The 20973-nt window shown below is 37.3% G+C and overlaps 1 protein-coding gene across 1 annotated transcript in view; it reads left to right on the forward strand.

Annotated features, from left to right (window-relative positions):
- The first annotated feature begins 16147 nt into the window (after window positions 1-16147).
- LOC145686113 (uncharacterized) overlaps window positions 16148-20973 on the forward strand; it is a 215343-nt gene continuing 210517 nt past the window's right edge. The window contains exon 1 of the mRNA XM_081759080.1: window positions 16148-16683. Coding sequence (XP_081615206.1) covers window positions 16480-16683 — 204 coding nt within the window. The 5' untranslated portion in view covers window positions 16148-16479. The remainder of the gene's footprint in view (window positions 16684-20973) is intronic.

Genomic DNA, 20973 nt, shown 5'->3' on the forward strand with positions numbered 1-20973 from the left:
CGATGCAAAGCTTGTTGATATAATTTCCACTTTTGTTGTACACTAAGATCACGACGTTTTAAGATGTTATTCATTTCTTCATCTAAACGTGACTGATGCGAATCTATGGATTTAAGATTCGATTGAATTTCATGTACAGCATTTTCAGGAACTAAAATCATCTTACGTAATTCTGACATACTTAACGACTAAAAATACTGCTTCCCACTGCTGCAAGAAGTGGTCCCAAGATTAACGGTAAAAGAGCACCACCTTTCTGTAGTAACAACTTTTTCTTTTTATTCAATGCAGTACGTTGCTGAGATAGAGCACGTAAGATCTTTTTATGTCTACGTAAACGTTGCTTCTGACGAGAATTTAAAGGGATGTTTCCTTTTATTGTGTTCTTAGCTACTTGAGATATTGTTCTTATTAAATCCCCTGAAGCATTTTGTAAAATTTGTTTTCGTTTGGTATTCTTGCATTTGCACAGCGCACGGAGCGTGCTGTAGTGTTGTTTCACCTTCAACATCTTGATGCAGACTAAACAAAAATTTCTGTATGCATGTCTTTTACGTTAGCGTACACATACATGATTTCATTCGGAAAAATATTTGTACGTATTCGCAATGCATCGTTTGTTTTTTGTGTCAAGTCAAATAATAAATAAGTGTGAGGCTCTCGTGTTACTTCTTCGAACACACTCACGACTTCTTTACTATACCGAGGCATAATTTGCCTTGCTAAATATTGTATTTGTAATTTATCACGTGGATTTTTAAATACTATAATATAATGTGCATTTAAACTAATATCACGTGCATGTTTTCCTTTTGGAAATAAATTTTGAATAATAAATATTACAGTTAACTTTTTGTGATGTGCATACTTTGTAAATAAATTAGCAACATCACCATTAGTTTCTGACATTAAATCATCAAGTATTAATAATGAATTTTCTTTGATTTCAAAATTATTCATGTCAGGTATTCCCTCTACAAAACGTATTTTTGCATTTGCATCTAATTTTGGTATTACTGCACCATAACACCAAACAATATCATTAAACTTTATACTAAACATTTGATCATGTTCATTAAGTAAACGATTTACAAAACAAGTTTTACCAGCCCTTGAAGGACCAGCGATTAAAATAGTAGAGGGATGTTGAAACTTTAACATCTTGTAATCAAATGAATGCATACAATAGAGACTCTGCTTTATATACACACACTCACACACTCACACATTGAATTTTAATATTTTCACAATCGTTGATTGTTCGGAGTATACATAGTAATGAAATGGATAAAAAATCACTGGGATATAAAATTAAAGCTGAAGTGACTAGTTTATACATTGTTTGCACAGCAAACGAAAATATAAAAAGAATAAAATAAATTAAGAATAAATTAAATAAATTAGGAATAAATTAAATAAATTAGGAATAAATTAAGAATAAATATTTTCACATTTGATGATGGTTCGGGGTTTCATTACACGAAAGAGACACTCATACAAGTCACATTCACTCATTCGTGGGCCTATAACCGTAAGGTACACTTGCACGTTTTCGTATTGGTTCATCGTCGGTCATGTCAGGTTCGTCAATCCGTTTTCGTTTTTTGTTGACCTCACGGTGTGTCTTTGTCTCTCTACAGCTAAAGATACGGAAGCCCGGTCTACGAACGATGCTATTTGGGTTTTCTATTACTGTGGACTCTAATTGTCCAGACACTAATTTATAGAAACTCTCAAAGTTAATTTTCTGAGAGGTCCTATCATTTAGTGTTATCCCCCTAATTTTGTATATATGCCGAACATCCCCTTGGGCATTTGTTAGCCGCATAGCATAATTTTTACAGCCAAGACCAATAAAGGTTGTAAACTCCCAACCTTCAGGAATTTCATTCGTCAGATCACCCAAATAGTTTCCGAGCGGTAACAAGGGTTCCTCATCTTTTTTCTGTAAGTACATGATACTGTCAGTGTCACAGTAGATTACTCTGTCAGGTTCTACAGTCGTCAGTAGTTCGTAAAGTCTAAGTCTAGCCCACGAAGTAATAAATGCGGCTAGTATCACATTGGAAAACTCCAACGGAACGTTTTCATTTTCAATGTCCCTGTACGTGAGAATGAGATGGTCACCATCAATTGGCACCACACTTTGAATTTCATACCTTGCCGTAGTTAAATACCTAAGAAAAGTAACCTCATCACTAACGATTATACTCTGCGACATGTCTGTGCGTTGCCCCCACTTACCATACAATGAATTGAGGTATAGCTTCGCACATTGCCTCAATCCCGGGTTCATCCTAATATTGTCATAATTTAATCGTATGCCTTCATGGGCATAATATTCTTCGATATATTTTTGTTTGTCTTCTTCAGTGGTACAGTAAGCAGGAAAACCAGAGGCTTCCTGCTTCATCTGAAGGAAGGAATTCACGTAGGTCCCGAACAGCCCTCCTGAATTCCCCTCTTCAGGATCTAAGAGTTCAAATTCCCATATCTCATGTATATCGATTATTTTGTAACCTTTTTTAAGAGCAAGGTGTAACTCTGGTGTACAAAATGTTCCTGTGAGAGCACACTCAGCATCGCTATGGGTACATTCGTTAGTGTTTTCTTCTTCCATGCATGTGCGGCAAAGGCCGAAAAGTAATCGACCTCCCGCAACGTATGGTAAGATCGGAAAGTAGAGGTCCTTTGGAGGGACGATTGTGCATTTGACTACACCGTGAATACTTTCCACATCTGGAAAGTCCGGTCCCGTGTGAATCTTAGGTGATTTAACCGGCATAGGTTTACGTGCCATCACCCACGGGTATAACGATGTTACATCGGCGTAGGAAATTCGCTCATCACTCGCACAATTGACGTAGGAACGAAAGACCTCCGTGCGACCACCGTTGTAACAGTTCTTAGGAATAAGAAAATCAGGTAGATTAGTACAACGTTCTTGAACAAACTTTTGCACTTTCTTATCCGTCTTTACCTTATTGTCCCAAGAACATTCCCATATTTCGTATAGATTTACACCTATACTTTTCAGGTACCTACGGCGGCGCATGGTTTGCTCATATCGTTTCTCCATCGTATTGTACGAGTCCTGGGCATCGTGCAAAACCGCGTCACGGTTAAAGGGGAAGCAAAGGCGGCAGGCATGGAAATAACACCCGTAAAAGTCGAAGGCAGCGTTGAGTCCTTCGTGCCATCCATCGACCTTGTACCTACCAATATACTTTTCCCCACCTCTCCTAGCATGCTGGATTTCTATCCCTAATTGGTCTTCCATATACATAAGCCATTGCATAGCTTTTGTACTATACTTGGTCTTATGATGAAATCCCAACGCGGGAATGATAGGAATAGTATTCTCCGGTAAGTGCAAGGTACGATATGTCCGCATCGCAAGACTTGCAATGGTAGATGATGTTATGAAACATTGCAAACCCTCCGTTTTCTCTTCGATGATAGCGCTAAACTTAATGACCGCTTCTGTTAGAATTCTAACATCATTCTCACAATAAGCCAGCATATCCCTCTGCAGGTTAAACTCCTCGCCACTTTCCGCACGTTCTTGGTGCCAGGCTTCCAGTTGTTTTCTTTCTTCTGTGCTTCGCCCTTCAGGGTCATAGTACTCAATCGGAGGGTAGGGACCAACATAATTTTGATTTTCTTCAGTATTGAATAAATATGGGAAATCTCCCTTCTTTAAATTTTGACTAAGGCCTAACGTTTTTGGTAATTTGGATAATTTGACGCCAATATAAAGGTAAGAGTCGCGGAAAAAGATACGATTACCTATACTAATATTAAAAATCTTTTGACCCTGAATAAGGACACTGGGTACAATATGCTGGTCTTCTATTAGAGTTCTAAGACAGAAGAGACCATCGTAGCGACTACCATTATGGGCGATTGCCACGATTTTCTGAAAGACAGGACGCTCTACTAACACATGGTTAATAAAAGCCGTCATTGTCTTAAAAGAAAACGAACGATTTCCAACATTGTCACCGCACGTTTTACAAGGCTCATCAATACCTTTTCTTATACAGGCGTGACAAACATGACGACAGCACACCAGTACAACTTCGTGTTCCCTTTCACCGCGATCATTCGGTGCCTTCAACATCGTCTCTACATCATAGGTGATGTACATAAACCTTTTCGTATGAAGAGGTCGCTGTCTCTGAACAAAACATGTATGGTTTGTATCAACATACGCACGGCACGTTGAACAATAATGTTCACCACACATGTGATCAGATTTTCGACTTCTCTTATCAAAGATGACACCGCAATTGATGCAGAGCTTTACATTATCACATACAGATCTAGCCGCTTTATTAGGTGTCAGATGATTATTAAAGCATTCACCTTCAGCAAACTCTCTATTGCATGCATTGCATTTAATTCTGTTTGCAGTATAATCACGTTCGTGAGTATGTTCGCAATAAGTACAACGAGTTTTACACTTGTGCGCATGTGACCTTTCATCATAAGCTTCCAAACAATAATAACAATACTTTCGTGCCTTGAGGAAAGTTCTAATGTTACGAATGGGTTCGAAATGACCAATAGTGTTACCTCTTCGATAAAGGATAAAAATCTTATTTTCTGCCGGTTCTCCCGGGTAACGTACTATATATTCCCGGTTATTCTTTTCATGCTCCTCATAAACTACGATTTGATATTCCCCTTTCAAATATGCTTGAAAGAGGTCCAGATCTGAAAAGTCACAACCTTGCTTACTTTCAACGTTAACCCCTGCCATCTCGCAGAGAACTTCTGCTTTAAGAAGCCATGTATCTTGGCTTCTTGTTCTTAAATTATACAAATCATGTTTTGTACCCTGGAGCTTTACTTGGCCCCATACAATGGCCATAGGGAGACAGTAAATATTTCTATTTTCAATACGAATTAATCGTTTTTCTAAGTAATCTTGGTATTTTGCATATTTGTCAACGGCACTCGTTGTATTATTTCTTCCCTGGCCATGCATACTCTCAGCGATATGGAATCGAAACAATAGTTCTTGCCCCAAAAGGAACACTTCATTCGAATTTAATACACGTTCGATTGAAGTGAGGACTGTCCTAGCAGAGAAATTGCCCTTTCTTCTAAACGGAACGTACACTGGTTTGTTGTTGGTACTATTACTACTCTCTATGTATAAGCCAATGTAGTCCGAGGGGCGTGCATTGGAGATCACATGTTCCAACGCAAAATTAACTAAGCTTTCGATATAAGCCTCTGGGTTATTAATGTTCCTTTCATCACCCACAGGTCTGACGGCAATTTCATGTCCCGTAAGATGGAACTTACGAAACCTTTGTCTGCTTTCTCTTATAACTTCGAAATTACTATTTCTTTGATTATCCCCGCCATTATTATTATCACTACCACTACCACCTGTACTACCACTATTAGGACTACTAATAGTACCAGTTGTACTATTGTTGTTGTTTATGTTGCCATGTCCAACCATTGCTGGAACATTGGCATATGACGGGTTAGGCTGAGGAGTAAAAATCATTTGGTCCCCATAGTCATGATTATCCTGTACACAGTATTCAGGTGGATTGTATACAGGATTTTCTCCCTGGACTTGTTGCGTGGGTATAACCACAGCATTGTCCTCGTTTTGAACCAAACTCCTCATTTCTTCAGCTGGTATTTCATCGGAATTTTGAGTGCCAATCCCATTTACTTCATCCAAGAAAGCTAAATCTTCATTTGTTAATTGATATAGATTATTAGGACTCAAGTTATGATTTTCTTGAGCGGGCATGACTATGGTATTATTTGTGGATGGGATTAAGCACGGTTCCGAAACAAAGCGCGTGCCAAAATCAAAAAAGTCCGATAACTCTGTATCTTTTATCCTATCCACCTGACCTTCCCCACATGATAATAAATAAAAGAGTTTTGACTGCGCCGATTCGTAAGTATGACATGTACGGAAAAATCCATACAAAAATAGATCTATTATATCAGCACTGCTTACGCAGTGCTGGAGAAGTAATGTATCATTACCTTCGAAGGCACGAAGGGCGCGTAGGAGTGCATCGCATCTCCCCGAGCCCCGATATCCCAGCCTGTTCAATTCCATGATGGCTTTCCAGGTACTGAAGACCCTCGGGTACTCGTTGAAACCGCGCACCAATTCCTGGAGATAAATTTCATCAACCATATTCAATTCTTCGCTTGGGCAGAAGAAATCCATCTGAAAGAAATAAAACAAAAAAAATCTATTTTGAGTTATCAAGTTGACGATAATATATCACTTGAATATAAAAGAGAGAGAGAAAGCACATTCAATTACTTTCAACCTATAGTTATATTTTAATAATATGTACATAAAAAGCAAACACTTATTTTCAATCTATAGTCAAATAATGATATGTAAATAAAAAGCATTCACTTATTTTCAATCTATAGTCAAATAATGATATGTAAATAAAAAGCATTCACTTATTTTCAATCTATAGTCAAATAATGATATGTAAATAGAAAACAATTTGTTTAATTTATGAAAAAAAAAATCAATAAAAATATATTGAGTTGTAAACTATTCTTTTAAAATATCCAAACACAATAAGTCTCTCTCTGTTCATTAATATTGGTTAAATACAGCTCAAATATGTATAATTTCTTTTTTTAAAAAAACAATAAGTGAAGAAATACACACCTTTCAAGCCTCAGTTGTTCGTTCACAACACCAGAAATAGAAGAAAAAATGTCGACACTGCGTCGCTGTAAGTCTAAACAAAAATGTTTGGGTGTTCTATTTGTGCTGCTACCACCACTCAAGGTTCGGCAAAGCTTCAATGTCTGGAATACAATAGGCTTGAATCAATTTCTTTATACTTTATTTAATAGTATTAAAACTATATAGTTAATTAATTAAGATGCGCTAAAGCTTGTCCTTGATCTTACACGTACGCTGCCGTGAAAGGAAATGATACCCCCACACGCCAAATTCAAGTTATATCATGTCCTATCATGTATTGCACAATCACTACTACTACTAGTGACATCTAGCGGCAAAAGTCATAATTAAAGATTAGTTGTGCGTTGAAAGTTCCGCAGTGCTGACGCGTGTGCGACAAAGTTCCGTATATTTCTCAGGTGAGTATAGTATATATGTTTTCATTGTGTAATAAACCATAGCACATGCTTGTATATTCTGTTGGTCTTAATATTCTATCAAACTATTGAAGATCAAACGCATATAAGTAAAACTATTGGGTTAAATAAGGAATATAAACCCATGTCTTTCAGTGACAGAACAAGTATTTACTTAAGTGGTGCGGTACCACATCATTTCTGGGATATGAACCCCAGTCTTTCAGGGGGATAACCCCCTCTACTAGTACTGCTGCATACATTTACATTGAAATCCTAGTGCCAAAAAAAAAAAGACGGGATAAAACCGAGATCTCTCACTCCAAATCCATATATAAAACAAGTAACGTTCAGTAATGGGAGGCATTACTCTTAAGGACGGGTATACCCCCTTTTCTCTACGCAAAAAAGAGTGCATTCAGTAATTAAAAGTTATGAGGGGGAATTCAGTCCGGGCATAGTGTACCCTCTTCTCCACGCAACAGAGCGCGTTCACTATTTGGAAAAAGTTATGAGGGGAAATTCACTCCGGGTATAGCCCCCCTCTTCCTCCACGCAAAAGACCGCGTTCACACTGCATTGGATTCTCTTTCTGCATCCCCTAACAAGATATTTCGTATTTCATTTCATTTTTACAAAGCCAATATTTATTTTTTCTCACTCATTACCATGCTTAATATAGAGTTAGTATGTACAAAAAGCATGCGACTACCATATGATTAAGATTCTGAATACTGCAACACATGTTAAAAATACGCAAGTTCATTTTTCAAATATATTCCCAACACTTCTCACTTAATTACATTCTTTCATTTGTCATGTCTTGGAAAAAGAACCGTTTGAGTATTCACTACGTTTCGTAATGAACAACCTATTCTAACACGAATTCAAAGGGGAAAGTCCGTTGCTATGATTCAAAATGAATCAATGAACCTAGTTCTTTTCTTTGGAGTCTAACTGTGGGAAAGAAAAGTCTACACATTTACGTAAAATTGCAATATTCGCATGTATCTTGGAAAATTGCATCCACTACAATTGAGAACTCTTTATATAAGTACATTTTTCAGTATGAAAACACATTAAAACACTTTTTCGCGGATCTAAACACTTTTTGTTCACTTCTGAACACTTTGTGAATACATCTGTACACTTAATACTGACTGATTTTCTAAATATTAGGGATACAAGCAAACAAATGTCTATCTTTTCTGTTGAACTTAATTATTTTACACTAAACAATATATTTTGAACATTATCTGTAGTAAATATTGAATATGTATCTGTTCTAAAAGTGTTCTTTATGTGTAAATTGCTTATTTTCCGAAAAGACTTCCCAATATGAATACAGATTCATGACAAATCAATCAGACACAATGTATTTATATAAAATCTACCATCAAAAATATTGGACAGTACGCAATTCAGTTTAATCACAATTTCAGTTATAAAGATTCAAAGAAATTGCACACTTGATTTTTTGCCGTAAAGTCCATCAGTGGCGGTTCTTAAGGGACGTCACCATGCATTTCTAAAACTATAAAGTATCTCATTGACGGTTCTTAACGGATGTCACTAGGCATTTCTAAAACTATAAGTCCAACCGTCATTGGCGGTTCTTAAGGGACGTCACCATGCATTTCTAAAACTATAAAGTATCTCATTGACGGTTCTTAACGGATGTCACTACGCATTTCTAAACTACCAACTAATATGTAAAGTATCTCATTGGCGGTTCTTAAGGGATGTCACCACACATTTTTCTCTAAAAAGATTAACACTGCCAAGATATTTTTTGTGTCCCCGCATATTCTTAACTATAATAATAATGCTAGTTCCATTCTTCACTCTTTCCTGTGGTCAACTTGTCCAAAAAACGCAACCGAAACGGAATCAAAACTCAAACATAGTATTCAAACAATTTAAAAAAAAAACAAATATTTCGTTCCTTCGTGGTGACCGTTCAGGAAGCTAGCTTTTCCCTGTTGGGTGTTATGCCCCGCATGTATGGTTTCCCCTGTTTGGCAAACACAGAAGCTGTTATAAGTCAAACGCAGTTCCCTCAGGTTTGGGGGGCTATGCACCCATGTATGCTTCCCCCTCGGTTTTCGGTAAACACATAAGGCGTTATAAGTCAAACGCAGTTCCCTCAGGTTTGGGGGGGTATGCCCCCATGTATGCTTCCCCATCGGTTTTCGGTAAACACAGAAGCTGTTATAAGTCACACGCGGTTCCCTCAGGTTTGGGGGGCTATGCCCCCATGTATGGTTTCCCCTGTTTGGCAAACACAGAAGCTGTTATAAGTCAAACGCAGTTCCCTCAGGTTTGGGGGGACTATCCCTCATGCACAGCTCCCCCGATTTTCGGTAAACACGGAATGCGTTATAAGGCAGCCGCGATTCCCCTGTTTGGGGGACTATCCCTCATGCACAGCTCCCCCGATTTTCGGTAAACACGGAATGCGTTATAAGGCAGCCGCGATTCCCCTGTTTGGGGGACTATCCCTCATGCACAGCTCCCCCGATTTTGGCTCGATATGCTCCCCACAAGTTAAAACATATTGGCAAACTCAGTTCGTTTCTACACTGTGTTAATTATTTTCATAAGAAAAAACAATATGTGTTAATTTTCTAGGGGAGTCCCACCATTCGATACTTATGCAAATATATCTAATCAATTATAATGATATAAAACTTACTTGAATATAATATCTTCTTCTTTGAACAAACACAGAAAAAAATCCAGAAAAAACACTTTAAAGAAGCAAGGCAGAAGCAAGGTAGAAAACTTCACGAGCAAAATTGTTAATACAGGAAATGTGTACTCCATTTATATAATATATTTTTTATTTATTCATTAACATAAGGGGAATGGAATAGGGGGAGAAAAAAAAATAAAGTAAATGAATTTGCCTTGTAATACAGCATTGCCTCAGTCTGCAAAGAAGCAGAAAAGAATTCCTTTGTCGGTCTCTTGCCGAATCGAAGGAAATATTTCTTTTCTATAGAGGTAATACCAAGGAATTTTCACACAATGCCTAAAGTTTGAAAACATCGCCAGCATGTCTCAATTCATACCTTAAAGACGCCAAATTGTCGTATTTTTCACAGCAAATAGTTGTTTACCAAGCAATAAAATTCGTTAGTTGGGTTCAGGCAACAATGTTCCTAAATTTTAAAATTCCGGCTTTATTCAGTAAGCTAGATAGCTATCATTTCAACAACTGTTTCAATAACTTGTATTTTGCCGAAAAGAACAGCATAATTATTGTATGTGGGAATACACAAAACCATTCTACGGGTTCTTTTTTGTGTGTGTGTTGTTTTGCAAAATCAAAATGAAGGACAACCATTTATTCATCAGGTTATTGGCAATGAGTACAAGGACAGCCTGGCAATACCTTGTTTGTTTGTCTGAATGGGCGGGGAAGAGGTTTTTGTCCGCAAACCATCCACCAGAACTGGTTTGAAAAACACCCTTTGTGAGGAAAAATGTGTCAGTTATCGCCGTTGGGGGGAGAGAAGGTATAAGCATGTTCACACAGGATGCAGCCAAAGAGTGGCAGTGAAGGGTGGGGAAAAAATGTGTGTCACTTGTCGCAGGGTAAAAACCTGATCACACAGAATGCGGTCAAGAGATGCGGGGGAAGGGTGGGGAGCGGGTAGAAACTTGTTCACACAAGACATTGATGATGGAAAGAGAGGCGGGGAAAGGGTTGGTTCTCCCATTCACTCAAACTAGAGGGAATGATTGGCCCCCATGGTTAAACATTGCAGGCGGAGCAAACTGGTTTTTCCTGGCCAATCATATCACAAGGTTGTTTGCATAGGGTGTGAGAAACTGAACTTCATTCTTCACCCTCAGTATTGCAATGGCGCTTGGAGAGAACACAGAACCTTGCGTATCTGCGAATTTCGTACTGAGCAACGCTGAAAAATAGCAGAGTTAAGTCTGTCATTTAAGAGCCAAGCAAGCTAAACGAAAGAAGTGTAGTTCGCAACAAGAAAAAATAAATGAAAATAAATAAATATTTCTTCCTATCCTTCCTTTTTCCCGCCCATCTTAATACTTTACGCCGTAAAACAAAGCACCATTAAAAATCGTTGCTAAACATTGGAGCTTAAAGGGTGTAATCATATTCATTATTCATAATTTTCTAGTTCAAATAAGAGTGTTCAATTAGTTACGAGCTTTACAAGGCAGATCATAATTAAATTAATGGGGAAAAAACCTTGTGGGAGCTAAGGAACGCGTTCAATAACGTATACCATTGCTCTAATTATCTAAATCATAGTTTTAATTCTAATTTAATTATAATTTCAATTCAAGAAACGTATTAAATCATGTTTAAAGCTAGGAACACCGTTCAAAGCCGTATCCTCAATCAAAAACCGTGTTGTTTCATGTTTGAAGCTAGGGATCGCGTTCAATGACGTATACCATTGCTCTAATTATCTAAATCATGGTTTTAATTCTAATTTGATTATAATTTCGATTCAATAAACGTATTAAATCATGTTTGAAGCTAGGAACAGCATTCAAAGCCGTATCCTCAATCAAATATCGTGTTGGATCATGTTTGAAGCTAGGGATTGCGTTCAATGACGTATACCAATGCTCTAATTATCTAAATCATGGTTTTAATTCTAATTTGATTATAATTTCGATTCAAGAATCGTATAGGAGCATGTTTCAACAAGAAAGGAGGTCATTCCACTTTTCCAAACAACCTCTATTGCACAAGTAATAAAACCACTTCCCCCAGAAACCTCCCCCAAGCCCGGGACCGGCCTCTCCAAGGCCGACACGGCCATATTGACATCGAAAGTCGTTAGGTAATAAAGCAATTAAGGGGGCAATAAAATCTATTGTCTGCGACTTATAGCTCCATGACTACTCGTCTTTTTCCTGCCACAGTTTATTAAACAGTTCTTTCTTATTGTCTCCTTTAGCCTGTAGATCATAACCGTGAGACGTTAATTCTTTTCGTTAAAAAAATCTTTATTCATGGACCTATAAAATATACTTTTCTTCCTCTTAAAAGCTTTTTTGTCATTCCTAAACTTGCTGTTGCTTCACGTTCACATCTCATGTCTTCACTAATATTACTACCCACGTATCACAAGATGGTTACCTATTCTACTCTCCTCTCTAGTTTTATAGTTAATAGCGACCTTTCGTTCCAATTACTATTCCTTTTGTCTTTCTAATGTTTAGTTTCATCAAGTAAGTAAGAAGAATTTATTATATACATCTGAAAACTACTTCTTTGCTCTCTTTTTTTTTTTTCAACATAGTTTCCATAAACATTCAAGCACTTATCATACCTGTACACTAGCTTAGAAATTCCATCAGCATAAAATTCTCCCGCCTGTGCTTTGAGAAAGCCTATGACCACATCTTTCAGCTCCTCCTCATCATCAAAGCGCTGAGATCATATAACACAATCCTGGAAATTTGTGGAAATTAATCGAAAAGTTCCGAGATTTGAAACATTGATTTTCACGAACTATTCCATCAATTTTCTGAACGACTTCATTAGTGACCAGAGATGAGCCTGCCACTCCTCTCTTTGTCATGAATGTTTGTTCGTCCACTTTTAAATGAACGAACCCATTCACGAACAACTCCTTCACTCACCACACTTAGTCCTCCATACACGGCACATAGTTCCCGATGAATAGTTGCTGACGGATATTGTTTTGCGGTAAGAAAAAGTATAACAGCTCGCACCTCGCACTTGGCGGGGTTCTCTGTTGCAGCTAACATCTTGAGACGTTATAAAAGTGGAATTAGTGCTCAGATAAGCTTCGCTCCACTACAGATGGATGCAGACTGATCTACCGCGCATGTTTGTGCAAAGATGGTAGAGCTGCCTCCACTACTTCACGCACAGTAACCAATCAGAGGTTACTTTCCAAACGCACCTCGTATAACTTTTTTTTTTCTTTGAAAGTTTTCAAAAATACCTTTAAAATAAAAACAACTTAAATGAATTGTTTCCGAGATTTTTTTAAAAAAATCACACAAAAAATTATCCACCGTGAGCATGGGCGCCCGAAGGGGAGGGCAGGATGAGCCCCCCCCCCGGCTCACCAAAATGTATTAAATTTCTTAAAATTTTCTTAATACAAATAAAAGATATCAAACGTAAAATGGCAACAAGGGAGATGAGCCCCCCTAAAAAAAATTCTTCGGGCACCCATGACCGTGAGGAAAAAAAACGACATTTTAAAATCTATGCATAAAGAAATGAAATGAAATCTTTGAGTTTTACGTCCCACGGTTATGCCGGTTAGGCTAAAGGAGACGGTGATAATGAGTAATGAATGAAATGGTGGAATGAAGAAAGTGGGAGGAAACGGGAGAACCCCGAGAAAACCCACGCACACGGTGTTTGTCCACCACTAAGTTCACTTGGCGGGAGCAGGGTTTGAACCCGAGACCCCTAGCACCAGAGGTGAACGCTCTACCACTGAGCCACCGCGGCCCCCTCTATGCATAAAGAGTTAATTATACAGGTATTTTTTCACTATCTCTTAGGCATTCATACAAAATGAAGATGGTATAATTTCAATTACTGCTAATAATTTAGGATTTCAATAACAGAAAAGTAAGAATATTGTTGAATCGTTTGTTAAGGAGTTTGGTTTACCTAAAACTTCTTTAAATTTGAATATTTTCACTGTCCGTCCGTGTGTCCATTGGGAAGACATAACATCTCAAGCACTACTTTGATTGATCGCTATCAATTTTGGTCAGGTTAAAGAGGGTGAAATATTAGGAACCAAATTCGTTGAAAGTGGTGAACCACTCAATCGATCCCAAAATATGAACAGACAAAAAACAGTTTTCCATATATTATATTTATATATTTATTAAAAGTAACCCAATTTTATCTAAACGTCAGGACGGTTACATACATTGAGTTGATTTTGAGTTTAACGTCCCGTTCAGCAGCGAGGCTATATGAGACGTGGACCTACTGATTAACGTGGAATCCGAACCACATGAGCTCCCGCCGGGAATCGAACCCGGGCCTCCCACGCCATAGGCGCGTATGCTAACCGCTTAGCCACGAAGGAGCTCCCGGTTACATACATGTAGGAACTTTCAATATAACCAAACTCCTTCTTGTTGAATACACGTGACACTGCAACTTGTTTATATTAAGATTTAATATTACTTTTTAGCATGAGACATGAGGCTTTAAGGGACATGGCCAACGGAAATCAAACATTTACAGAGCCAGCAGAAAACTCGCTAACCTCAGAAACGTTATCACTATATATACTTCAAAATATCGGAGACGTAGAAATAATAAATTGAGTAGAGTTGATTTTGAGTTTAACGTCCCTTACAGCAGCGAGGCTATATGAGACGGGACCTCCTGATTAACGTGGAATCCGAACCACATGAGCTCCCAATGGGAATCGACCGAGAGTCTCCCACGCCAAAGGTGCGTACGGTGACCGCTTAGCCACGAACGAGCTCTAAATAATAAATTGAATTAGTACAGTGAATTAATGATAAACAGAACCTATGTACACTCATGTCCAAAATTATTGTCGCATGTCTATAAATATATTGTTGCAGGAATATAATTTGATAACGAATTCGTCTGGTATTTCTTATAATGTCAGTATGTGTATAATCACCAAAGACATGTATGTGGCAAATATCATATTAAAAGAGCAGTAAATAAGAACAATAAAACGAAATTAAAACTTTCTTATCCAGTTAGCAACATTTTGTTTTGCTCATTTTAAGTTTCGTATTTATAATTCTTTCCCTATGAAATTTACCACAATTATACATTTCCCGATTATACACATAGTATCAGTATTAAAAGTATCCTGTAAAATCATTATCAAATTATATTGTTACAAGAAGACAGTTATAGATATGCGACAATCATTTTGGTCATGAGTGTCATGAGAAGAAGACGAATTAATAAAAGAAATTAAAGTGCTAACACTTATGTTATAGAGTAAAACATAGAAAACTCTCAGTTCAAACTGTTCTTAAGTAATAATGCTAAATATTCGTATTGGTAAACAATAGTTCTTCGATTGTATCTAACATTACTATTAGGGGTATATATAGAATAGATAGACATGATCATTTACTGTATCTAAACTAGTTTAGGTGACTGGGTGAGCAAAAATGAGATTACGTTTTATTAAGATACGAAATTAGTAGTTAGAGGGGGAAAATCATTTAAAATTTAAGAAGGCAATTAACGAAAGTTTTTTTCTCAAATTTTTTTTAGAGTAAACTCCATAAGATTTGAATCAAATTGGAACGCTGTAATAATTCAGCTTTTTAAATGTTTTATTCATTTTTTTAGTTGCGGTTCCAATTAAGTTTAGAGGCTAATTTTCCTTTGTTCTTGTGGGTAGTGTTTTTATACCCGATCTGATTTTTCGTTATACTACTGTGCGTGATTCACCTGAATACTTCGTCGCTGACTTCCATACCCCTCCACACATATATCCTACCATATGAAGCATGTATCTGTACTAATAATAGTAATACTACTATCAAACCGGTACCCTTCCTAACGAAATGATCAACCATCACCAAAGTACAGAAGCAGCACCGTCCCTTATACCCTACGTCCCCTGAGATGCCCTTAAGAACCATCTAATTTTGGCTGTCAAGATACTTCCAGTATTCACATCTTGCACTTTAAGAAAAAAAAGTACTTATCCTCTGGATATTCTACTCACCTACCAGTCTTACGTTCTTCCCAACTTAATGACCAACATTACCGATCTTGATCCTCGGCACTCTATTGGTTAGGAGGCGGTCGTGAAGGTCAGGTATTGGCTAAGAAGGTGCGCGGATGTCTTGTAAGACAGGGAGGAAAGAACTCCGCCTCTTTCAAGGGAAATTAAGTAGGGGAGGGATTCTCAAGACAGAGGGGCGAAGGGGAAGAGATCAACTCCTCAACGGACGGACGGAAGGAAGGAGAGCAACCACGTGCTTTCAGCTACAGGTGGTTCTAACTCACCTGTTAGTATACGCGCGACTCGCCATGCGATCAGGTCGGATTATGCAGTAAGTCGCTGCTGTATTGTTAAGGAGCGATTTTTCGTACGAAACATGCTCGGAAGTTAAAAGTTAAAGAAGAACGGACAGTTATCATTAGCTTCATTGGAGACTGTAATTAATTAGTTATTTGTTTTTATTATTTTTTGTTATTTAGATCTATGATTCTGTCGATTGTTTTGTTTACCAAGATAAGAAGAAGAAGACGAAGAAAGGATTAATTGTCAGTTTGTTTATTTTTTTTTTTTCAAAGTTTTGTGCGAACAATTTGTTGTGACATACGTATAAAGTTAATTACTAAACTCAACAATGGAGACTTGTGTGTTGATTCCTCAAGAGTTCTCTCTGGTGTTAACTACCACCGGTATGGACAGAAATGCCAACAAATTATATGAGATGCGAGTAAATGTATGGAGTAACACACGCATTCCTCAAGGAACGCGTATCTTCCCCTTTCAAGGAACAATTCGTCTCGATAAATTAGAAGTGTACAGCTATTTGGATGACAATGACGTAAGTACATTTATGATTTTTTTCAGTGTTCTTTCCTTGTCTCGAATATCATGTTATACTAATTTGTGCATTCCCAACAATTGACAGTTAGTTAGTAAGATCGGATTTTAATGCCCCTTTTAACACTGAATCTACAGGAGACGTGAACCTGTAGCTTAACGAAGAATCCGAACCGTATGAGCACGCACTGAGAATCGAATTAAACTGTCTTGCACGAAGGTGCACATGCTAACCATATAGCCATGATAAAATGTCAATAATTGGATGTTATGTCAAACATATTACTCGTGACGAAAGAGTTGAGTTGATTTTAACGCTCCTTCCAGCAGCGAGGCTATATGAGACGGGACCTACTGATTAACATGGAATCTGAACCACATGAGCTCCTGCCGGGAATCGAACCAGGATCTCCAACACCAAAGACGCGTACGCTAACCGCTTAGCCGCGAAGAAGCTCTCGTGACGGAAGACTAATAAATTTTTCAATATCATTACTCAGTACTTGTACTCAAAACTGTTGAGATCTTCTAGCCCCATTCCTTTCAACACTCAACAAAGATCAGCCGGAAATATGAACCTCTTTACAAAATATCACGTTATTCAATTTAAAGTATAAGAATATAGCGTTTACAGTAGGAGCTTCTAAAATCAAAACACATCTATTCAATTTACAATAAATTGCATTGTACTCAAATAAATCTTGTCTATTTCGAAATACGTAATTATCAAAATAAATTTAACATGAGACTACAGTTTTTGACTTACGCATAATTCTCGTATCCACGAATAAAATACCTCAATTTTATAAAGGCAAGGTGAAACTCAAATGGTGAAGAAGAATATTAATGCTGTCTGGGAAGAGCCACTAGTTTTTCAAGACTTCCTCCCAAAGTAGAGCAAACATCCGCTACGTCTAGTTAGCCGTTGGGAGGAGGGAGGATTTTTATTTTGTCTCGTAACATCATTATTAATTTAAATAGTACATAGGCCTAATTATATATTTGAATATCTAGAATGAATATTTTCGTTTTGTGCTGGTAAATGTAATTTTTAACAGTTGAAATTAATATATACTGATATTAATAAGTTCTTACTGATGGATTCATTTGGAGTTTAACATCCCATTTCAACAGCGAGGCTATACAAGACTTGGATCTACAGCTTAACGTGAGATCCGAACCGCATGAGTTCCCATCGGGAATCGAACCTACGTCTCAAATACTTATCCATTTATTTGATGTATTTGGCTATCTCCCAGATTCAGACACAAGGGTAATTTGCACTAGTATGGTTAATAATAATAATAGCAGAAAAGAAGTTGTAAAAAAATAGAGTCTATTCAAAGGTACTATCTTCGGTGGAACAGAGGATAAACCTCTAGATAAATCTCAATGAGGATAACCGGCCGCAGTGCTTGAACCCGGAACCTCCCGGTTGAGAAGCAAAATCGCTAATTACTATCCTAAACTTGTTTAGTGTAATTCACTACAAAATGCTTCACAAATTATTTTATGTCAGACATTATTTAGCTGACCTTGAATTATGTGTAATGGAATTAAATGTATAGTTTAATATTTCTATCTAATTGGAGCTGGTATTACCTATCTTTAGAGTGGATAGCTTTTAACTATTTGCATTGGTGAACACTCTCTCATAGTTTCGACACTTTCAGTTACTCCGAAAATTGTTGAATTTATTTACAAATGATTCTGAGATACAAATGAAATAGGTAATATATAATGACACATGAAGAGGATTTTGTTTTGTTTGGGAAAAAGTCGTGCAAGAAAGTACAAGAAATCCGACGTTAGGTTTCTTACTATGCGAGTTTTATTATTATTATTTCTTTGGAACAATATTTAGGATCATTTTTAATACTGTTACTTTACATAGTGTACACAAAACATGTATTTCCCTGTCATAGACGGTAGTACCGTCTCTACGGCATAGGGGCCTCATTTGAGACTCCAGCGGAGGGTCTATTGCCCCCACCCAAAAGTTTGAAATTTATATTCATTTTAATTAATAGGATAATAATAGTAAATCAATGAAAAAGTGAAATTATGATTATGTTATAATCCCCCCCCTCCCGAAGTTAACTCTAAAATGACGCTGCTACTTCCGCACTGAGCTTTTAGACTTTTTAAAAGGCTGTCACAAAGTGTTCTTTATTGTTTACCTGAAGGGCGTCGTTTCTTCGATAGAGATATATAGTAATCTAGAAGTTTTATTGGATCCTTGGATGGAATTCTCGGTAGCACAGGGGATGCCTCCGCCGAAATGACTACTGTATTATGCTGTCCAAAACAAGTACCTAAACAAAGAATATTAAATATTGTATTTAAAGGGTTTTCACTCCCAAAAGCAATTGGTCTTTAAAAGATTAAGCCGTCTCTATCCTCAACAAGGAACATGTAGCTAACAAGAGATTTAGAAGAATGATTACAGGAGTACACGTTGTCCCAATCTTCTTTGTATGATGGTGTGATAATACATCTTTTGTTTACCGAAAAAAAGTGACTAAAATAATGTTCTTTGTAGCAACCAATATAATAACGTTCGCACTACTTTGTTCGACATATTTAAAGTTGAATATACTACCATTTGTAATTTTTCTATAAGAAGACAAAATGCTTTCGTGATGTCACATTATAGTATAGTGTAATACTGAGTACGAACCGGTGGTTTAGCATTAATTAATAGCATTGCCCACGAAACAGAACTTGAGGCTATCTCGTCTCGAAAAGATGTGAAAGTGTCTCAGATAGTGTATGTTTATATTAGAAGAGCTCTGTCCTGTTTTGAGAATTTTTGTCGTATCTTGTCTCCATGGGTAGTTCCATTAGCTAAAATTGGCATTGTGATGATTTCCTACTGAAAAGTTAGCTCATATTGTAAATGATCGAATTAGTATGGGCGTAAGATATTAGAGTATTGTTGTAGAATATGAGAAACAAAAGAATGGAAGAACAAATGTCGGAAGTTGGTTTGTAGTTCTACGTTAGCCTTCTAGATCAATGCATGCTTATATAGAAAGCAAAGTATGAATTGAGTCCCTTTAGAGGTATGCATTATCTGCGGTGTAATGTGCATAAATTTTCCTATCAGAAAATACAATTCTTACATAATAACATTTTAAATGTAAGAAACTAGGGGGAATCAGTAGCGTACACAGAATTTTATGAAGAAAGGGAGAGACTGAAACTCTCAGGTTTATTATTTTTGCATAAATACCTTACTCGAAACGGGGATTAAACCCAGAACTCCCTTGTATACACCATTGAGATGAACGTGAAACCTCAAATATATATATATATATATATATATATGTGTGTGTGTGTGTGTGTGTGTGTGTGTGTGTGTAATCCGTAATCCTCTGTATGTTTCATACGCGGGGTCTCGAGTTCAGTAACTGGAAAGAGCATAGACAGGACTTGGTATCCATTTACATTTCGATGCATCAAACTCCAGCCTAGAAAGTCAGAAACGCACTGAAACGAATGGGATAACCGCGCATTACCTACGTTCTCTAACTTGTCATTCCTTTTTGTGAACTCTAGTGCTTATGACTTTTTTGTTTAAAGTTTCATGGCCTACATTTATACAGAGCCTAATGAAAGGTGGATCCTTACTTGCGACCACTCACGTCTAAGACAAACGTGTTCACTACGTGTTCTCTTCGGAGCTCTCTTCAATAGATTGAAGTTGCGTCAATTTTTTCCGCATCTTCGCAGTAGGAAGAGGAGAATAGAATATTCTTTTTCTCCTATTTACTATCAGTTCTTGCTATTATTAAATGTAAAATTCTGTCAACAGACTATATGTTGGTGTCTCAAAACATTAGATGAAGATCCTGGAATCAACTCCCATTGAGACGCAGAATTTTCAATTTTGATTCAGTATGGTGAGCAACTGATAAGTTACTTGAATTAAGAAGTAGCAAACTTGATATTCGATACGGCGGGAGCTCATGTGGTTCGGATTCCACGTTAATCAGTAGGTCCACGTCTCATATAGCCTCGCTGCTGAAAGGGACGCTAAACTAAAATCAACTCAACTCAACTTGATATTCGATAGATAAAAATGATGATGGAAATCGACATGCTGACTACATGTCATTCTAGTAAAGTCGTCTTGCCGGGTGTAGCCCTTCCGGCAGGAGGAGAATATCTTGGACTGTCATCCTATCTCAGAGTCATGTTCAAAGTTTTACTTCCGACACATATAATCCTTATGTGTATTTAGTACAAAAGGGCTTTGTGGTTAATTATATCCTACGCTCAGCAGTTC

This window comes from Thermobia domestica, chromosome 5 (genome assembly GCF_964235325.1).
Source record: "Thermobia domestica chromosome 5, izTheDome1.hap1.1, whole genome shotgun sequence".
NCBI lineage: Eukaryota > Metazoa > Arthropoda > Insecta > Zygentoma > Lepismatidae > Thermobia > Thermobia domestica.